The 21,450-nt window shown below is 39.5% G+C and overlaps 1 protein-coding gene and 1 non-coding gene across 2 annotated transcripts in view; both read right to left on the bottom strand.

The window, feature by feature from the left end:
• Nucleotides 1–21,450, bottom strand: part of Dhx15 (DEAH-box helicase 15) — a 62,640-nt gene that overhangs the window by 22,226 nt on the left and 18,964 nt on the right. Inside the window, exons 4-6 of the mRNA XM_004656095.3 lie at nucleotides 13,646–13,805; nucleotides 10,444–10,662; nucleotides 4,572–4,739 (exon numbers count right to left, since the gene is read on the bottom strand). Of these exons, the coding sequence (XP_004656152.1) occupies nucleotides 4,572–4,739; nucleotides 10,444–10,662; nucleotides 13,646–13,805 (547 nt within the window). The remainder of the gene's footprint in view (nucleotides 1–4,571; nucleotides 4,740–10,443; nucleotides 10,663–13,645; nucleotides 13,806–21,450) is intronic.
• Nucleotides 3,285–3,386, bottom strand: LOC123453407. Its single transcript, XR_006632800.1, has one exon. It is a non-coding gene; the product is annotated as a U6 spliceosomal RNA (small nuclear RNA).

Below are 21,450 nucleotides of genomic sequence, written 5' to 3'. Positions count from 1 at the left end.
GTGCACACGTGTAAATAAATTAATTATGCTGGGCATGGCGGCTCATGCCTTTAATCCCAGCACTCATAGAGGAAGGAGGATCACCATGAGTTTGAGGCCACCCTGAGACTACAGGAGGCAGAGTAGGAGGACTGCTTAGAGTTCAAGGCCACCCTGAAAATGCATAGTGAATTCCAGGTCAGCTTGAGCTACAGCAAGACTCTACATTGAAAAACAACAACAAAAAAAAAAAAAAAAAAGGGGGGGGGGGGAGTATGCTAAGTTAGCAAGTCCCATGCCATTACTTAGAAGTGTCTGTTGGGCTGGAGAGATGGCTTAGCCGTTAAGCACTTGCCTATGAAGCCTAAGGACCCCAGTTTGAGGCTCAATTCCCCAGGACCCATGTTAGCCAGATGCACAAGAGGGTGCACGCATCTGGAGTTCCTCTGCAGTGGCTGGAGGCCCTGGTGCACCCATTCTCTCTCTCTCTCTATCTGCCTGTTTCTCTGTCTGTCACTCTCAAATAAATAAATAAAAATAATAAGAAAAATTAAAAAAAGTGTCTGTTGCTAAGCAAAAAAAACAAAAACAAAAAAAACAAAAACAAAACAAACAAACTTGATGGTCACCAAAAAGAGGGTTCTGCAAACACTATGGAGAAGGGTTAGGGGGAGGAAAGGCAAAATTCATAAAACATATTGATAAGCCTACAGAGTATTTCTCCTTGATTTCATCACTAAACCTGAGAAATAATACTAGCTGAAGCTAAATATACACATATACATAATGCAAAAGAACAGACACAATTATATATGATTTATAAATGCTACTTTGGCACATCAGTAGAGCAAGCCATAAGCATGCTCCAGATGCAAACTGTTGACTTCCTAATTAGTAACCAATCAACAAAGTGATCCCACTTGTCAAGGGATTTACCAAGGACCACTAGAAATGTTACAAGCTACCCAGACTATACTTTTGCACTCAGTTAAGTATTCAAATAGCCTTGTAAAGTATTTCAACCTTACTGACAAACTATTTTCCAGACAGAAAATAAATCATATGATTAAACGTTTTGGCATCACTACTAAAGTGTGCTAAGACAAAGTTCACTCTGAGTAACCTGATTTATTTATTTTTTAATGGAAGCAACATTGATCAACTCAAAATGCACTTCCAGGTAAGTGTATTTGGATGACCGTTCTACTTGAGCACTGTTTGGCCCCAACAATGCATCTAAGGGTAAACTCATTTGAAATTTTTGTCACCAGGAAAATGGCAGTAGGCCCAATTCAAGGACAATTTGCTTGTACCCTTAACTGTCTACAGTTAATAAGTCACTAGGCTCAAAAATATAGAACTGGGCTAGAACAATGGGGTCAGTGGTTAAGGTGCTAACCTGTGAAGCCAAAGGACCTAGGTTCGATTCACCAGGACCCATATAAGGTGGCACATGCTTCTGGAGTTCAACTGCAGTGGCTGGTGCACCCATTCTATCTGCCTTTCTCTTTTTCTCTCAAGCACACAAACAAGCAAATAAATAAGAAAAACCTGAGAACCATCTTCACTTCAAATGGGTCATTTCCCCTTTTACTGAGCAATCTACATTCTGAGCCTTATTCTAAGCAACAAGAGAAAAAAATCGATTTTTGTACAAACAAAATCAAAGAAAACAGAGTTATTTTACTGGTGGCTCACACCCATAATCCCAGCAGTCCAAAAGCAAAGCAAGGATGATAGCTGAACTTTACGTCACCATAAGCTATATTGAGACCGTGTCTTCAAAACAACAAAAACCAAGAACACTATTTAATCACACCACAACTACAAGAGGAACTTTAAATCAGTCATAAGAAGCCCAGAAGTGGCTGAGTAAAACAGGCATGAAAGAAAGATAAAATACCTTGTAACCTGAGTTTAGTCAAATATTTAAACTTCGCCGGGCATGGAGGCACACGCCTTTAACCCCAGCATTAAGGAGGCAGAAGTAGGAGGATCACCAGGAGTTCAAGGCCACCCTGAAGCTACATAGTGAATTCCAGGTCAGCCTAAGCTAGAGTGAGACCCTACCTCAAAAAAAAGTTATTAAATATTATCCAAAAACTTTCAACACCCTCATTATGTTAATTAGCCTTATTTTATAACACTGTAAACAATTTAATCAAAATCATTCAAAGACTAGATTACACATCTAAATGTTTGCATATAATTTGAAATTGTGACTATCGTAAGCCACCTTCCTGTTATAGCACCCATTTAACAACCTCCCTCTCACTTCCCTACAATTCTTTGGTCCCTTTACAACTCTAAATAGGCCTGCAGAATACCTGTTACTCTACATCCTGACTAGCACTTGAATGGTCCATGTTTTTGCTATTCTCAGAACACCTCTCTCAATCTAACCAGCTGCCCTGATCAGCACCGAATACAGTTTGATGCTGAGAACCTCTTCTAGTAAAGTAGCCCATGTTTGAAAGACATTATGGGCCCAATGAGTGTTCCTTCCCATTATGAGATTGCTAAAGTCTCCCTCATTCTTCCTGGGATGATCCAGAGTGACTGTAATAGTGATCATCTCAACCTCTAAGATGAAGCTGACTTACGCCAATATATTATATGACCTTTCAATAACAGCTGAATAAAATATTATCAATGGTGATATAGCCCACAGTTTTGAATTTTGAGTTTTTAAAAATATGGAATGCAGAGCCAGGCGTGTGGTGGCGCACGCCTTAAATCCCAGCACTGGGGAGGCAGAGGTAGGAGGATCGCCAAGCGCTCAAGGCCACCCTGAGACTACATAGTGAATTCCAGGTCAGCCTGAGCGAGACACTACCTCAGACAAAACAAAACAAAAAAAGAAAAGGAATGTGGGCTGGAGAGATGACTAGGTAGTTGCCTGCAAAGCCAAAGGATCCTACTTCAACTCTCTAGGATCTACTTAAGCCAGATGCACAAGGGAGTGCATGCATCTGGAGTTAGTTTGCAGTGGCTAGAGCCATGATGTGCCTGCTCTCCCCCCTTCTTACGTTTCAACCAACTAAATAAAAATACATTAAAAAAAAATATGGAGGGGCTGGAGAGATGGCTCAGCGGTTAAGCGCTTGCCTGTGAAGCCTAGGGACCACGGTTCGAGGCTCGGTTCCCCAGGACCCACGTTAGCCAGATGCACAAGGGGGCGCACGCGTCTGGAGTTCGTTTGCAGTGGCTGGAAGCCCTGGCACGCCCATTCTCTCTCTCTCTATCTGCCGCTTTCTCTCTCTGTCTGTCACTCTCAAATAAATAAAGTCAAAATAAATTTTAAAAAAAATATGGAATGCTTCATGAATGTGTGTCATCCTTGCACAGGGGCCATGTTAATCTCTGTATCATTCCAATTTTAGCATATGTGCGGCTAAAGGGAGCACTGTTTGTTTTGAGGTAGATTCTCAATCTAGCATAGGCTGACTGGAATTCACTATGTAGTCTCAAACTGGCCCTGAACTCAGTGATCCACCTACCTTTGCCTCCTGAGTGCAGGGATTAAAGGAAAGACTAAAGGTGTGCACCACCACACCCAGCCATAGTTTTGAATTAAAAGCCCAAGATAGGACTGGAGAGATGGCATAACAGTTAAGGACTTGTCTGCAAAGCCAAAGGACCCAGGTTCAATTCTCCAGGACCCACATAAGACAGATGTACAAGGTGGACCATGTGTATGGAGTTCATTTGCAGTTGCTGGAGACCCTAGAATGCTCATTCCCTCTCCCTCATTAATAAATAAATAAAATTAGTTAATTAAATAAAAAGCCCACGACAAGGTCACAGAATAAACATCTAGCCACTACTAAGAAACTCTCTGCAACAACACAACATTTTCAATGTTAAGATTAACAACTCAAAAAAGCAAACGTCTAACAAAATGTATTAAGACTAGCAACAGATGGAATCTCAAGGACCAAAACCTAGTAAATGATAAGCTCATATAGGCCTGTTTGCCAAGGAAACTCAAATAAGAACTACGTGAAAAGATGGACATAAATATACCTCTTGCTGCAGGCCAATTTCATCCAAGGGTCAATAATGACAGTATTTTCAAACGTACCTATACACAGCACAAGTAATTTCACAAATCCTTTCATAAGTTTAAGTCCTTTGAGCTCTGAGTGATGCACTAGCTCCTCTCTGCAACAGAAATGTTTAAAAGTAGCTACTACACATATGCACACACTCACATGCATATATGTGGAACAGAGCCCAAAGGTCTACAAACATGTTCTTTGCAGCCTACATCAACTTTAAAATGATATTCCATCTATTAATAAACTAGTAGGCAACAGAGTTGCAGTTCATTTACTTCTGAAGAGCCTGACAATTGTTTGTGTACAATCCAGTCCACACCCAGAACATAGGGTGTTTTTTGGCTTTTCTTTTTAAGACAGGGTCTCCAGGCATAGGCAGACCAGACTCACCTGGAATCTGCAGTGATCCTCCTGGCTCTGCCTCTCAAGTGCTAAGATTGTAACTGCCAGCTAAGAACTAGTTCTCCCTAACTGGTATCATAGTTTCAACAGTACTAAAGAAATGTTTATGAGGAATAGTTCTAGGAGTACCTTTCTTCCAATTGCTCCATTCTGTTTTTTGGGAGGCGGGGGCTCAAAAATGCGCTGCTGCTGCTGGGGTGGAAGTGTAGAGTATAATGGAATGATTTTAATGTCTCCAACTTCGGGGCCCAAATCATCAACTTCACGTTTTATCCTTTTACATGCTTCATCAATTTCCTACAAAAGAAAAGTTTTAAGTATGAAAACAAAATTACTAAAACATTTTAAGTATTTATAATTAATTTCAATTCAATGATACTTATTTTACATAAGCAATCTGCTTTCATTACATGGTTACCATTTTCAATTTAATAATCACAACTAGGCTTACAGATGTCAGTGTGATTTCCAAAACCACTTAAACTTTGATTTCTGGACTGAACTAAATATATAACTGCCTCTCTTTCTTGAGGAATCAGACTTCCTAGTTAATTCTCAAAAATTGTACTAAAATTGAACTTTCTCACACAGGAATATTCAGCTACTCACTCTCATAACCTTTTCAATTGTCACAGTCTAAAAGAAACTGATGTACTAGACATTTTAAATAAATGAATTAGCCTTTAATGTTAAATATCACTAATGCAATTATATGAAGATGTGCTTCCCTATGCCTAATGAGAACAGCTTTACATCATCAACACAGATCTAGAGCCCAGTTACTACAGATGTTAAGTAATACAGTATTACAAAAGGAAAGAGGTATTCCAGGTATTCCCTTTACATCAAACTAAATTTCCTTTCAAATGACTTCAAACCAAAACTGTAACTTTGTATCGCACAAGTTTAATTCCAGCAATTTAGAGAGGCAGTTTAATCCTAGCATTAGGTAGATCAAGGCTAGCAACTTTCCTACATAAATATTCTGTTACTATTTATCTCAGAAACTGTAATACTAGAAAATTACTGCCAAGAATCCAATGTTAGTAGTTTCCTTTGAGATCAAATTCCTATAAGAAAATGAAAACACAATGTCATGCAAAAATGTATTTGTAAAAGAAGCAAAGTATTTTTAATTAATTCAAAATGTATCTTGATTAGAATGCCCCCTGCTGGCATGCAAATACAAAATTAAGATCTCTACTTAGGTAAAAAAAATTCAAAACAGATACAAAATCAAGCTTCTAATATTCAGATTACCTACAACTTTAACTTTACCATGATGGACAAACATCATCTAACATTCAGATTTCACCTATTAAAGCATTAAGTGTGCAAATCATTTATTTAACATTACACTTTTAAAATTAATTCCAATTTTACTTTATATTATCCAATGTGTATATATAGAACTAAAAATGGTAAGCACAAAGAATACAAAAGCTCTAACATGTGATGGGGGGAAAATAACAGTATAGTGTCAAAGGGTTTGCTTAGCATGTTGAAGACCCTAGGTTGATCCCCAGCACTTCAAAAACAAAACCTTTAAAACAATACAAGAAGCCCATACCACGTTTTTATATGAACAAGTTCTAAAGACTTTGAAAATTCTGTACTCGGATGTTTTCATTAAGGCTAAACATGGATGCTTGCCTGTAATCCCCCTAACTCTAGTGACTAAGGAAGGAAGATCCCATGTTTGAAGCCAGCCTGAGCTATATATGAAAATTTTGCCTGACAAAAAACAACATAAAAAGATTACCCTCTAATTTAACAACTTTCCAGAGTTAAGTTGAGAATACCAAACTCTCCTATATTCATACAAATACAACAGAAGGAAATGGAGGATTTATTCACTTGCCACTCAGTAGTCATCTACTTAAAAACTGGCAATATTGGGCTGGAGAAATAGCTTAGCAGTTAAGCGCTTGCCTGTGAAGCCTAAGGACCCTGGTTCGAGGCTCGGTTCCCCAGTTCCCACATTAGCCAGATGCACAAGGGGGCGCACGCGTCTGGAGTTTGTTTGCAGAGGCTGGAAGCCCTGGCGCGCCCATTCTCTCTCTCTCCCTCTGTCTTTCTCTCTGTGTCTGTCCCTCTCAAATAAATAAAAAAAATTTAAAAACCTGGCAATACTGAGAATTAAGATGCAAATTAAGGAGTTTCTGATTTGAGGGATGACTTTTAGCTCCAATGGTATGAGTATTAGATTAATTTGGACCTTTGCTATGAGCTCACTCACTGCTTGTTGAAAAAGCATTTTACTAAACCAAATTAAAGATATTAAGTGTGTTGCTTAAGGATTAAAATGTCTCAGCAAAGAAGTTTCAGCACATTCAAAAATCCTCTTACTATAAACAACTGGCATTATCTAATTCAGTAGTCTATCTTCCCTAGAGACTTCTGACAACTCTGTATTTAATTGGAGGTCCTGGTTTTATGGATTACAACATGTAATAATGGCCAGGCATGGTGGTGCATGCCTTTTTAATCCCAGGATTGGGAAAGCAGAGGTAGAAGAATCTCTGAGTTTGAGGCCAGCCTGTGCTAGAATGAGAAATTGCTCAAAAACAAAAATCAACTTTCCAATTTGTTGATGTTACAGTTATTTCATGACAACTATTCAAATTTATCAAAACAAGAGTACTGACTTCCTAGAATCTACTTCTTAAACTTGCCATGTAAAGATAACAAAGCCCCATGAAATGAACAAAAAAATACTAGACCATACAAACATACTATACATACTACACAAACTAGAACTTCCCCACAAGCCTTTGTATTCAAAACTGAGTAAGTGCAAACTGTAATGGTAAACATGTAAACCACTCAGGTGCAGTATCCCTTCATGAAATATGTTCCAGCATACACCTGAAAAACCACAAAGCCTACTCCTACTATTTGCCTTCTGTTATCCCCAAAATTTCAACTAACCATGAAACCATCTCATACTTCTGCTAACATTCTTAAGTATGCTTAAATTATCTGGTGTGGTGGTTTGAATGTCTCCCATAGCCACAGGATAGGCAGGCTGTCTTTCTTCTTTTCTTTCCTTTCCTTCTCCCCTTCCCCTCCCTCCCCCCTTCCTTCCTTTCGTACAAAAGCCAGATTATTATTCCCCAACTCATAAAATTGGATGGCTGTATTACAGGAATGAAACCAAGTAAGAAACATTAAAAAAAAATTCACCACTCATACTGAAACTTAACAGTGTTGAATCGGGTATTCAGCATAGTACAAATACTTCCCCTGGCATTGGAAGGTGATCACATTAAAGACATGAGGTTACAAAGGACCACACTATGAACCAGAATTTCATTTTCCCAGGACTCCAGAGTTGAACATTTGGAGCAAAGTTCCTTCGGGAGAGACTGGAGAGAAGAAAATCCTATCCACTGTCAAAAGGCACTGGGATTATTCTGGAGTGGAAAGTCAACTCCAATAGGAAAAAGGCTAGAGGAGGTGTCACTGGGGGCTGATCTTCTAGTCCAGCCCTAAGATGTTTTCGGGAACTCTGGCTGTTCATGCTAAACTCTATAGAAATGTGGCAGCTTCTTTCACAAACACTGATGGTGTTTCTCCTGGATTCTATAAGCCTGAAATCAATCCTTTCCCACACATAACCTGTTTTCTATTTCTAGCAAGGTGTTTGTCCAGCAACAAGAAAGTAACTTGCAACATCCGGTAAAAACGATTAGTAGCTATTTAAAGCCAGAAAATATACTATGTACTCTGGAGAGAAAGTGAGAAATTGTAGATACCAGACACAAGAGGACAAAATAAGTACCTCACCAACTTTATACCTTTTCACAGCAAGAATAATAGCTTACATGCCATTTCAAATACACTTGATATTCTTGCTTACAAAATGTATGGAAATTTTCAATTCAAAATACCTAAAAAGGATAATCAAAGGATAACTTATTTGGGAAAACAGAATTTACAACACAACTTAGTTTCCCAAAAGATCCAACTATGCTCTTGAGGAAATAACTCTATAGGACCCCCCGCCACAGGACATTTCATAAATGTCTGCAAGCATCTTTGGTTGTTACACTTAGTGAGTAGAGGCTGGGGATGCTATAAAATGGTCTGCAATGACATGCCACAAAATTAAAATTTCCAGACTTTAACAGTGATCTGTTTGAAAGCCCAACTTTTATATTACAAAAAAAAAAAAAAAAGTCCAATAGCTACAACCAAAGAAAATTCAAAAAGAAAATCCCTACGGCTGGAAATATGGCTTAGCATTTAAAGGCATTTACTCACAAGGCCAGACATATTGGCACACACTTTAATCCTAGCACTTGGGAGGCAGAGGTGGGAGGATCACCATGAGTTCAAGGACACCCTGAGAATACAGACTGAATTCCAAGTCAGCCTCAGCGTGAAAAAAAACAGTAAAAGGTAAAACCAATGTACTAAACAAAACCAAAAATAGATAGGTCAATACATGGAAGTATTTAAATTTTATATCCTATAAAATTAATAATCTTAGGTCTCTCCTCACACAAGCCACCCAACAAAGGCAAAAATATTTTAATCATTGCAAAATGTTCTACTGAACAACATAGCTCTAGAACCTGGTCCCTAATTAACACAGGGTGCTGCTAGCAAGGCAGACACTCAGGATGGACCATGAACCAGTGTATCCTAAACTTCCTTGTTTTTCCTCCATATTTTCAAGGCGGGGGGGGGATCTATTTTACATAGATTTCATTGACTGTCTTTAGTAGGGTATACTATTTTTTGTTCTATTTGTGGAACTTTTTTACTTTTATTTTATTTTTTTTTTTTTTGGTTTTTCAAGGTAGGGTCTCACTTTGGCTCAGGCTGACCTGGAATTCACTATGTAGTCTCAGGGTGGCCTCGAACTCATGGCGATCCTCCTACCTCTGCCTCCTGAGTGCTGGGATTAAAGGCGTGCGCCACCACGCCCGGCTTCTGTTTTACTTTTATATGGTAGGTTTAAGGGGTAGATTCTAGGAAGTGGGTACTCTTGTTTTCCTAAATTTGAATACCTCTATGAAATACAGTAAACTCAACAAATTGGAAAACTGGTTTTATTTGGTGGGGGGGGAGGAGTCTCTAGCCCAGGCTGACCTGGAACTCAAAATGAACAGCAATTTCCTACCTCTGTCTCCTGAGAGGTGGTGATTAAAAGTATGCCCTGACATTCCCAGCTTAGTTTCAACGTTTTTAAGTAACTGGATATGTATGCACAAAGTCCAACAGAGCAAAAGAAAACCAATAAGAAACCCATTAACATTGCTTATTCAGATAACTTCCCAGTACACCAAACAGGTACAAACTGTTGAAAAGTTTAGAAAATACTACACCACAAAATAGTGTTTCTTTCTATAGGGGAAAAAATAGTAAGTTCTAGTAAGACATTTTATCCTTCTAATCCACAGTGGTTAAACAAAACACAAGAATATTCTAGGGCTGGAGAAGTAGCTTGGTCGTTGAGGTACTTGCCTGCAAAAACTAAACAACCCAGGTTCAATTCTCTAGGACCCATGTAAGTCAGATGCACAAGAAGGCACATGTATCTGGTGTTCATTTGTACTGGCTGAAGGCACTTTTTGCCTCCCTCCCTCTCTACGAAATAAAACTTAAAAAAAAAAAAAAAGACTATTCTGATACAGATTACGCAAGTTCATAAGCCATGTAACTGGTGAGAACTGCCTATTTTCAAAGAGGTGATGCAAACACATGCCTTAGCAAAATGCTGCTTAGATCCTGAGCTTCTCCAAAGAATGTAGTTGTGAAATCTTGAAATTCTATGACCATTCAACATTTATGCTAATTAATGAGCACAATAACTAGTGTTTTCAAAAAGTATTTCCAGTGTATAAAGAAACAAAGGGTTTACACATTTATCTTCACAATCATGTAGAAGAAAAACTTCTAACACTAAGAATATGGTTAATATATGCCAAGTTAACTTCAAAGTAGCCCTTTCATAGAAATAGCATATGAAAGCTAAAGCAAAGAATGATACCTCTTGACCAGTTAAGAAAAGTAGAAGATCTCCTTCTTCTTCTTCACACATATGTATCTGGATCACTGTGCGAATTGCTGCTTCAAGATAATCTCTCTCTGGTTCTGGAGTATAGAAGATCTCAACAGGATGTGTGCGACCAGGAATAGTTAAGAGAGGACAATTATCAAAGTAAATCTGGAATTTCCCTGCATCTAGAGTAGCACTCATAACTATAACCTGGGGGAGGAAAAACAGCCAATTACTACTTTGAAATTATTTTTAAGGATTCTTACATGGTCTCCACAAATTGAAAGCATCATTATGAATATGGATTTTGTTTACAGTGGCAAGATGCTCTACCATGTTCATATTTTCTCTACCCCTGCAAGTAAATTAAAAAGGCTGAGCCTTGGTTAATTTACAGCCCTTTAAAATACTTAGAAATACTCAGTAAGAGCTATAAGAAATCTTCATAAAACCAAAAAAATGAAAAAACAGTGCCTATAAGGGATACATGCCATTAGTCATAAGAGAACAATGAAAAAAATAGTAGTGCATAATGATTACAAAATTTATTCTAGCAATTTTTGTTTTTGTTTTTCGAGGTAGGGTCTCACTCTAGCCCAGGCTGACCTGGAATTCACTATGGAGTCTCAGGGTGGCCTCGAACTCACGGCAATCCTTCTACCTCTGCTTCCTGAGTGCTGGGATTAAAGGTGTGCACCACCATGCCCGGCTTTATTCTAACAATTTTTAAATGGGGCAAAGCAGGAAGAATATGAAGGATAAATTCAAATGGTTGACCAGATACAAAAAAATTACTCAATTCTCCTTAGGTATCTATAATGAGCACAACATACTTTGGAAAACCCCAGAAGTAAAGAACACTCTTCATACCACCACAAAATGTCACAGGGAAAAGCAAAACTGTTCGGGAATAGGGCCACACAATTTATGCAGCCACTTTCCTCCAATGTAAACTATATTATTACATAAACAATTAAAAGATTCACATGGTGATAATCCTAGCACTTGGGGGGTAAAATCAAGAGAATCAGGAGTTCAAGGCCACCATCAGTTATATACCTTGTTAGGTTAGCCTGAGCTAGAGACCTGCCTTAAAATATCCACAATCATTATAAGTATCTACTACAGGGCTGGAGGGTTGGCTTAGCAGTTAAGGCATTTGCCTACAAAGCCAAAGGACCCATGATAGCCAGATGCACAAGGGGGCACATGCATCTGGAGTTTGTTTGCAGGGGCTGGAGGCCCTGGTGCATCCATTATCACTCTCTCCCCCTCTTTCTCTCTGTCAAATAAATAAATAAAAATAACATATTAAAAGTATATACCTATTATATTGAAGTTCTTCTTAAAAAGTTACTTTTTACATTCAAGTACAGAGACAGAGAATGGACATGCCAGAGCCTCTGGCCACTGCAAGCGAACTTCAGATGCATGGCCACTGTGTATTTAAGTACTGGGGAATCGAACCTGGGTCCTTAGGCATTGGAGGCAAGCACCTTAACCACTAAGCCATCTCTCCAGTCCCAGTTTTCAAAACCTTATATAAATAAAAATAAGTAAATAAAAAAATGGGGTATGGCAACACACACCTTTAATCTCAGCACTTAGGAGGCAGAGGTAGGAAGATAATTGTGAGTTCGAGGCCACCTTGAGACTACAAAAGTTAATTCCAGGTCAGCCTGGGCCAGAATGAGACACTACCTCGAAAAAACAAAAACCAACCAAACAAAAAAACTTATTTGCATATATATATGCACACGGTCTCTTGCTGCTGCTGTTAAACCAATACCCTCCCAGCTTTATGTGGGTGGCTGGAGAATTAACCTGGGTAGACAGGCTTTGCAAACAAGTGTCTTTAACTACTAAGCCAGCTCCTTAGGCTCTGCTATAGTTCTTAACTATTAATCTATTTCTAAGGTCCTGTGTACTTATTCCCACTCTCAGTTACACTAGGTTTATGTTGTGATGAGAACCTGGGACTTTAGGACAAATATTTCAGCCTTAAGAAAAAGGTGTCTGGCTAAAGAAAAGGCACTTGCTTGCAAATCACAGAAGCCTGAATTCAATTTCCTACCCACACAAAGCCAGATGCACAAAATGGCACACAAGTCTAGAGTTCATCTGCAGTGGTAGGAGGCCCTGGCTTGTTCATACTCCCTCCCTGCCTGTCTGCCCATTTCTCTCTCTCTCTATCAAACAAATAAAAAAATATTTTTAAATAAGTTTTTAATGAAAGCATGGTCAAAGAAAAGTATGTGACTTAGTTATTAAAGAACTTTGGTGGTTTAGAAAAGATAGGGAGATATGGAGGCTGGAGAGATGGCTTAGTGGTTAAGTGCTTGCCTGTGAAGCCTAAGGACCCTGGTTCGAGGCTCAATTCCCCAGGACCCAAGTTAGTCAGATGCACAAGGTGGCGCACGCGTCTGGAGTTCATTTGCAGAGGCTGCAAGCCCTGGCGCGCCCATTCTCTGTCTCCATCTGCTTCATTCTCTCTGTCTGTCACTCTCAAATAAATAAATAAATTTTTTTAAAAAAGATATGACTTACAATAGATTGCTAGAAAGTAGGAAATTGCTGTGGGTAAAGCACTGAGGTTGGATGATCACCTTTAATCCCAGTGCTGAGAAAGTAGAGGCACGAGAATCCTCAAAGCTTGGTGACTAGTCTCAATTTATTAGTGCGACACTGTCTCACAAAAGTAAGGGGGGAGCTATAAAAGACACCTAGGGCAGGGCGTGGTGGTGCACGCCTTTAATCCCAGCACTTGGGATGCACACATAGGATCACTGTTGAGTTCGAGGCCACCCTGAGACTACATAGTGAATTCCAGGTCAGCCTGGACCAGAGTGAGATCCTACCTTAATAAAAAAAAAAAAGACACCTAGTATCAGGCACATGTGCACACCACCCAGATGGGTGAACATGCACATATACATATGCATGCCACACACATTCCCCAAAACACAGGAGAAATACACCTGTAAGACTAAAATAAAGATATAGGAAAGGAGGTTAACAACAAGAGATTAGTTCATTAGTTCAGTGAACCCCCCCAAATTAAAATTTAGCAAAGCCATAGACCAACCTAAGTACTTGAACGTTTCTTTCAAGTTATTTAACAGTTAATCAGATCAGTGTTCCTTAACTTTAAATGCATGCACATATGTAACAATTAAAGGATAGTACAAATTACCTTTAAATCTGATCTCTGTCTTACAACTTCCTTCAGAACACCCATGAGAATATCTGTAGCCAGTGTTCTTTCATGAGCCTCATCAAGAATTATTACACCATACCGCTCCAGGAGGGGATCATTCATAGCTTCTCGAAGTAACATCCCATCAGTCATATACCTATATTCACAAAGAAGGCATTGGTTTGCTTCTTATGTCATTTTAAAACATAACTTCAGACCAAAAAAGAGAAACACATAGAATAAGAAATACATATTTGCCTAAGACAAACATACTACTTCATAAATCAATTGTAAAATTAAGCGTCAATAAAAATCTTTGGAGGGAAGGGAGTGTGCTCCCCCTCAGTGGTTAAGTTTCCTGTGGGATGATAGCCTGAGACCAGAATTAAAAATCTCTAGATCCCATGTAAATGCCCGAGTGTTGCCACATACACCTAATAACGCCATCCCACAAGGGAGCAAAGACCTAGAATCATCAGAGCACCGCCAGTTCTGGAATCAGTAAGGAGACTCCAACTCAACACAAGACCAAACAGGGTAATAGCAACACAAGACATTCAGGTCCTGCTACATGCAGCAGTCCCTCCCACCCAACCCCTGCTGCAGGTGAGAATATCAAGTGCCACAGCATAAAAGAAAAAAAGTTCTTATTCAATAAACTTAACAGCAAGCTTTTGGTAGAGATGCATAGAAAGAGCAGGAACCTAGATCCCACCCTCCAAATCAATAATGGCTCTAAAGAAGTACAAAATAAATCAATTCATTAAGTATCTGGGGGCTGGAGAAATGGCTTAGCAGTTAAGACACTTGCTTTTAAAGCCTTAGGACACAGGTTCGATTCCCCAATTCCCAAATAAGCCAGATGTACTAGGTGGTGCATGTGTTTGCAGTGGTTTGAGGCCCTGGATGCCCATTCTCTCTATCTGCATCTCCTTCACCCGTTCTCTCACATAAATAAGTAAAATACTTAAAAAAAAAAAAAAAAGACTCTGGAACTGAGGGGTAACAATACCACCAGAGAAAAGCAAATGTATAAATGGAAGACAACTAGAAAACAAATGACATCAGACTGACTGATAAACCAGAAAGACACACACAGCTTACAAATGACTCAAGACAACATAGTGAAGACACAGTCTAGCCATCACAGGAGAACACTGTGTACAATCAGTGTCAGAGCAAAAGTGGTTTATACAATGTTACAGAAAGGGTCAATCATGTCTTGGTTCATTATGGCCTCTGCTGTTACTAATAAAAGTAGCTATTCTCAAATTTAACACCTGGACTAAAGCACAAGAAGCCTTTAAATATTAAAGGCACAATTCATGATACAGCTAAATAAAATCCATTAACCACTTATGATTTCATTAATCTGGCTCTGCTTTTTAAAAAACTTTTTATTTTATGTACTGATTAGAGAGGGAGGGTAGAGAAAGAGAGAATGGGTGCAGATATTCCAGCCACTGCAAACTAACTCAAATGCAAGTGTAACCTTGTGGCTTATGTAGGTCCTGGGGAACTGAACCTGGGTTATTTGACTTGCAGGCAAGCATCTTAATTGCTAAGCCACTTCTCCAGCTCTGGCTGTGATTTTTTACCTTTTTAAATTTTTATTTACTTATCAGCATATGTGTGGGGTAGTACAGGGTATTTTTGGCCCTACATATGAACAGCCATTTTTAAAAATATTTCGTTTATTTGAAGGGGAGAGAGAGAAAATGAATGAGAATGAATGGGTGGGTATGCCAGGGCTTCTTGCCGTTGCAAAAGAACAGCTGATACACGTGCCACTTCGTGCATTTGGCTTTACATGGGTCCTGGGGAATCGAACCTGGGTCCTTAGGCTTTGCAAGCAAGTGCCTTTAACCACTAAACCATCTCTCCAGCCCTTTGTGCAATGTTATGTGAATGGCTTTTACATGGATGGCTGATGATTCCAACCTGGGCTATCAGACTTCACAAGGAAGAGCCTTTAAACACTGAACCATCTCCCCAGCCTCAATCTGGCTTTTTCATTAGTCTAATCTAACCTAATCTTTCATGAATCAACTTGATTATTTTCAGCTAATACCAAACACTAAGTTGAACTGACTGTATAGTGAATCCCTCTATTTCATATAAACCTCCAAAATTTACTCCAACACTTGAAACAAGCCCACCAACTTCATTCTATTCCACATACCAAAAAAAGTACTAGTTATGTAATCCTGGCAGCCTAGAATTCATTAGATAACTGAGGTTGACCTGAACTTGTGGCAATCTTCCTGTCCCTCATCTTGTGGGTGCTGAGATTTAAAGTGATTATTTATGTACTGTTTCTTCTTTGGTATTTAAAAAAATAAACCATTATTATTTCTTATATCAACAACAGTTATCAGATACAAAATTTTATGTAAATGTATAAAAGCAAACACTGCCAACTAAACTAACTCAATGACTTAATAGTCCAGCATAAGTCAGTAACACTGTAGCTTTTAGATGCTTCAGAAGTTCCTTGATCTATTTGAGCACATATAGCAATTGTCTTCAGACTAGGCAATCCGCTAACTTTGTAGGGAAAGATGATTGGATGTTATTTCAGTAGCATTTACTCAACCTTTATCAGATCAATACTTCACTAACTAGTAAAAGAACACAAGTGGACCTTTAATTAGCTAATTCATTATGAGGAGTCCCAATAATTCACAATGTCTGTTATAATACACTAAGCTGTATGAGACTGACATGTTTTAAGTGCCACAAATTAGTTTATTCAAATTTGCAAACCACTTTTATACACTGTTAAGTGGCTAAACAAACTCAAACCCTACCTTCCACATCAGAGACAATTCCTAGGTTGTCCCTGGTTTATCTGGGCATGAACCATACCACAAGATGTGTACAGTTAAGTGTCACCAGCATCATATTATATAATATACAGTATGTTGTGTGAAGAGAAACTAATGAGAAAGTGACACTTTATAACCTGGAGGGTCTCTTAAGATAATCAAAAGCAATTCTTTTCCAATTTGGGGGAGAGAACACCGGTTTCAAAAGCAGTTAACTTTTTAATTGCAAAACTAGTTACACAGCTTACTGAAACAAGTTATATCCTGGACTAGTTCAAATTTGGGGCACTTCTTAAAATAGCAATCTCTCCAAACACATATGCCACATCTGGCTTTATGCAGATATGGGAACTCAAACCTGAGCCATTAAGGTTTTGCAACCTAGGGTCCTTAATCAGTGAACATCTCTCCAGCCCAGTTTTTTGCTGTTGTTTTTCGAGGTAGGGTCTCACACTAGCCCAGGCTGACCTGGAATTCACTATGTAATCTCAGGGTGGCCTCGAATTCACAGAGATCCACCTACCTCTCTCTGCCTCCCAAGTGCTGGGATTAAAGGTGTGTGCCAACTCACTGGCTCCAGTCCTGCTTTTTGTTTGTTTGTTTTTGAAGCACAGGCTGACCTGGAACTCACTCTGTAGCTCGGGCTTGTCTGAAACTCAGAGAGATTCTCCTACTTTAGCCTCCAATATGCTGGGATTCAAAATGCACTCTACACCAAGCCTGGCTCCAAACAATGTTATCAAAAATGTAATAAAGGCCAGGCATGGTAGCACACACCTCTAATTCTAGCACTTGGGAGGTAAAGGTAGAAGAATCAAGGACAGCATGAGACACAGTAGATTCCAGGTCAGCCGAGACTAGGCTAGAGACCCTAACACAGAAACAAACAAAATCATCTCATACTCTCACGAGTTTCATTATCAATTATAGAAAGCTAAGATATTATAGGTCCCATTCCATATATTCTAAAATGTTGGCATTGTATAAAGTGGGTAAGTGCCTAAAAAAAAATATTTTATTTGACAGAAAATGAGGCTGAGAGAGAGAAAAAAAGAGAGGCAGAAAGAGAGAGAGAATGGGCACAAGAGCCTTCAGCCGCTGCAAATGAACTCCAGACTTATGAGCCACCTTGTGCATTGAGCTTATGTGGGTCCTGGGAAGTTGAACCTGGGTCCTTTGGCTTTGCAGTTAGCCATCTCTCCAGCCCCCAAACCAATCCTTAAAAAAAAAAAAAAAAAAAAAAATGCGTGCGTGTGTATGTTAAGTACATGTACACAAATGCCTGAGCATATTGCTGAACTGCAAATTCACAGGTCACTTTTAGCATCTGGTTTTATGTGAGTACTAGAGAATTGAAACTGGGCCATCAGGCTTCAAAATCAAGTACCTTTAACCAGTGAGCTATCCCCTAGCCCAGACAAAAGCCTAATCTTAACAAGTTAAGCAGAAAAATCAACTTGGCTTTAGAAGAATTACAAAAGCAAATAAAAATCTATTTTTAGGGTAACAACTTTTTCTTCTTTTTGTCAGAACTCTTTTTTTTTTCAAGGTAGAGTCTTGCTCTGGCCCAGGCTGACCTGGAATTCACTACATAGTCTCAGGGTGACCTCAGACTCATGGTTCAATTTCCCAGAACTCACGTAAAGACAGATGCACAACGTGACACACAACAGCAACAGGTAGCCTTGATGTGCCCATTCTGTCTCTCTTCCTCTATGCTTGTATTTACAACACACCATATATACATATACATATATATAAATAAATAAAAGCTGGGCACAAGGGCATATGCCTTTAAACCCAACACTTGAGAGACAGAAATAGCAAGACTGCTGAGAGTTCAAGGCCACCCTGAGGCTACATGGTGAATTCCAGGTCAGCCTGAGATAGAGTGAGATCCTCCATCAAAACACACACACACAGACACAAACACACACACCCACACCATCCCCTGCCCCCTCTCAAGCACTTTCTCCCCACCTGACTTTCACATGACAGCTCTCTGTATTTTCTCCTCAAGCACTTTCTCCCTACCTGACTTCCACATGACAGGAGCTCTCAGTATTTTCTCCTTTTTCCAAGTCTTAAAAATAAAAGTTTTAACTTTTCAGGAAAAAAAATTTTAAGCTACCCAATATGCCTGGAATGCTATCACCCTTGAACCTCAATCCTTTTCAACTCAGGTGTGGACTTAAGAAGAAATCCTTGACTAGAGAGTCAGTGGTAGAGCAATTGCCCACCATGTCTGAGGCTGGGCTTAATCCCTAGTACCACAAAACAAAACAAAATCTCCTTCTGAACTGAATTCTCAAATTCTCTCATATAAGCCCAAAATCGTGTCTCAGATGAGTTAATTTCAATCTGAAATTTTTATTCACTTTCAAAAGATAAGGACCAGTTATGTATACATTTTCCTACTATACCTAGTAATTCAGTCAATAGTGCTGGGCATTGCTAAGTACCACATGATAAATAGATTCCCTCAATATCAAAATTATCCCTTAATTTGCAGCTGAAGGAAAAATTTTATCACCTCAAATACCAATAAAACTAACTACAAACAAAGCCACCCCAAATATTGCTAAAAATTATCAACTCCCTTAAAAAAAGTTCCTTCCTCTGCCTCCTGAGTGTTGGGATTAAAGACATGCACCACCATGCCCAGCAAGAATGAAACTGTTAAACTTACAAATCTAACAGCAAAGACAGTAAATGACACCTATGTCTTCTCCCACCAAGATCAAATATGATGTGTTGACTATCAAGACTATCTTGATATTCTTACCTGTTCCATTATCATTTACTGGTCTGTTCTCTAGCTCCCCTCAAGACAGCAACAGGAAGACAAGTTGTTAATACTTCAGTACAAATGGTCAGACACAGTCGCCATCAAACAAAATAGGAAAATCTTTTCCCAACTTATCTGACGCCTCAGTAGCTATTTAAGCAGTCTAGAATCACTGTGGCATTGATCCTTTGAAAGTAGCACAATATCAAACTTAGATTTTTGCTATTCTTGGTTTTTTTTGAGGGAGGGTCTCACTCTAGCCCAGGCTGACCTGAAACTCAGTGAACCTCTCTGACTTCCCAGTGCTTGTGTGCTGCCATACAAGGACAAGCTTTTTGTTTGTTTGTTTGTTTTTGTTGTTTTGTTTTTTAAGGTAGGGTTTCACTCTAGGACAGGCTGACCTGGAATTCACTATGTAGTCTCAGGGCGGCCACAAACTCAAAGGCAATCCTCCTACCTCTGCCTCCTGAGTGCTGGGATTAAAGACGTGTGCCACCATGCCTCGTTCCAAACTTAGAATTTTAAATAGGGGGCTCAAGGGATGGCTTAGCAGTTAAGGCGTTTGCCTGCAAAGCCAAAGGATATCCAGGTTCAATTCCCTAGGACCCACGTTAGCCAGATGCACAAAGGGGGGGTGCACGCATCTGGAGTTCGTTTGCAGTGGCTGGAGGCCCTGGCACACCCATTACCTCTCTCTCCCTCTTTTTCTGTCATAAATACATAAATGTAAAAACATAAAATTAGCTGGGTGTGGTGGCACATGCCTTTAATCCCAGCACTCAGAAGACACAGGTAGGAGGATTTTTTTGCCCTTGAGTTTGTGGCTGCCCTGAGACTTTGTAGTGAATCCAGGTTAGCCTAGATTAGAGCGAAGCCATGCTTTGAAAAAACAAAATATAAAATTAATTAAGTAGTTAAATTTTAAAAAGAATCTTTAAATAGGTTTTAAAAATGTATACTAAGCACTGGAGAAATTACCTTTGGACACAATCTTTATAGGGAGAACGTGGGGTGGGGTTTCAAGGTAGGGCTCCCTCTAGCCCAGGCTGACCTGGAATTACCTATATAGTCCCAGGGTGACCTTGAATTCACTGCAATCCTCCTACCTCTGCCTCCTGTGTGCTAAGATTAAAGGCACGCACCACCCACCACACCTGACTGCATAACTCTTTGTTTGCAGTGGCTAGAGTTCCTGGCATGTCCATTCTCTTTCTATCTGCCTCTCTCTCTCAAATAAAATATTTAAAAAAATAGTAACTACACAAATTTACCCTGGCATTGAGGCACACACCTTTTAATCCCAGCACTTGGGAGGCAGAAGTAGGTGATGGCTGCAGAGTTTGGGGCCACAGAGACTACACAGTCAATTCCAGGTCAGCCTCCTGTAGAGCAAAACCCTACCTCGAAAAACCAAAAAAGTACACAAATTTAGCTAAGTTCTGAATCATTCATGAATAATATGCAAGGGGCGGGATACATGGCTTAACAGTTAAGGTACTTGTTGGCAAAGTCGAGGACCCAGGCTCAATTCTCCAGTACCCATATAAAGCCTGATGCACAAGGTAGCACATGCATCTGGAGTTTGTTGTGGTTGGAGGTCCTAGTGTGCCCATTCTCATTCTCTCTCTTGAAACATAAAAAAATGAAATAAAATAAAAAGAATCTGTAGGGGGGTGTGGTAGCACATATCACTCCCAAATCAGAAATAAGATTGTTCTGAGTGTGAAGTCAGCCTGGACTCTAGTGAATTCCAAGTCAGTCTAGGCTAGAGTGAGACGATGGGGGGAAGGAAATCTGTGGCATTTAGTCCTCTTTACTATTCTTTTGTGGTGAAAACTTAGTTTCAGATGTAACAGGTATATAGGCACTTGATGCCTATATGAAAAAGCTAAAAAAGAGTGTAGGGATGGAAAGATAGTTTAGTGGTTAAGACACTTGCTGGCAAAGCCAAAGAACTCAGGTTCAATCCCCAAAACCCACGTAAAGTCAGATGTACAAGGTGGTGCACGCATCTGAAGTTCACTTGGAGAGGCTACAGGGCCTGGTGAGCCCATTTTCTCCTCCTCTTTCTACCCTGTCAAATAAATAAATGAAATAAAGGCAGGCAAGCAAGCCAGTCATGGTGGTGCACATCTTTAATCCCAGCATTTGGGAGGGAAAAGTAGGAGGACCGCCATGAGTTCAAG

The sequence above is a fragment of the Jaculus jaculus genome, chromosome 11 (assembly GCF_020740685.1).
Source record: "Jaculus jaculus isolate mJacJac1 chromosome 11, mJacJac1.mat.Y.cur, whole genome shotgun sequence".
NCBI classification, from domain to species: Eukaryota; Metazoa; Chordata; class Mammalia; order Rodentia; family Dipodidae; genus Jaculus; species Jaculus jaculus.
The sequence above is the reverse complement of the archived record's forward strand: the minus strand, read 5'-3'. Positions and strand labels throughout refer to the sequence as shown.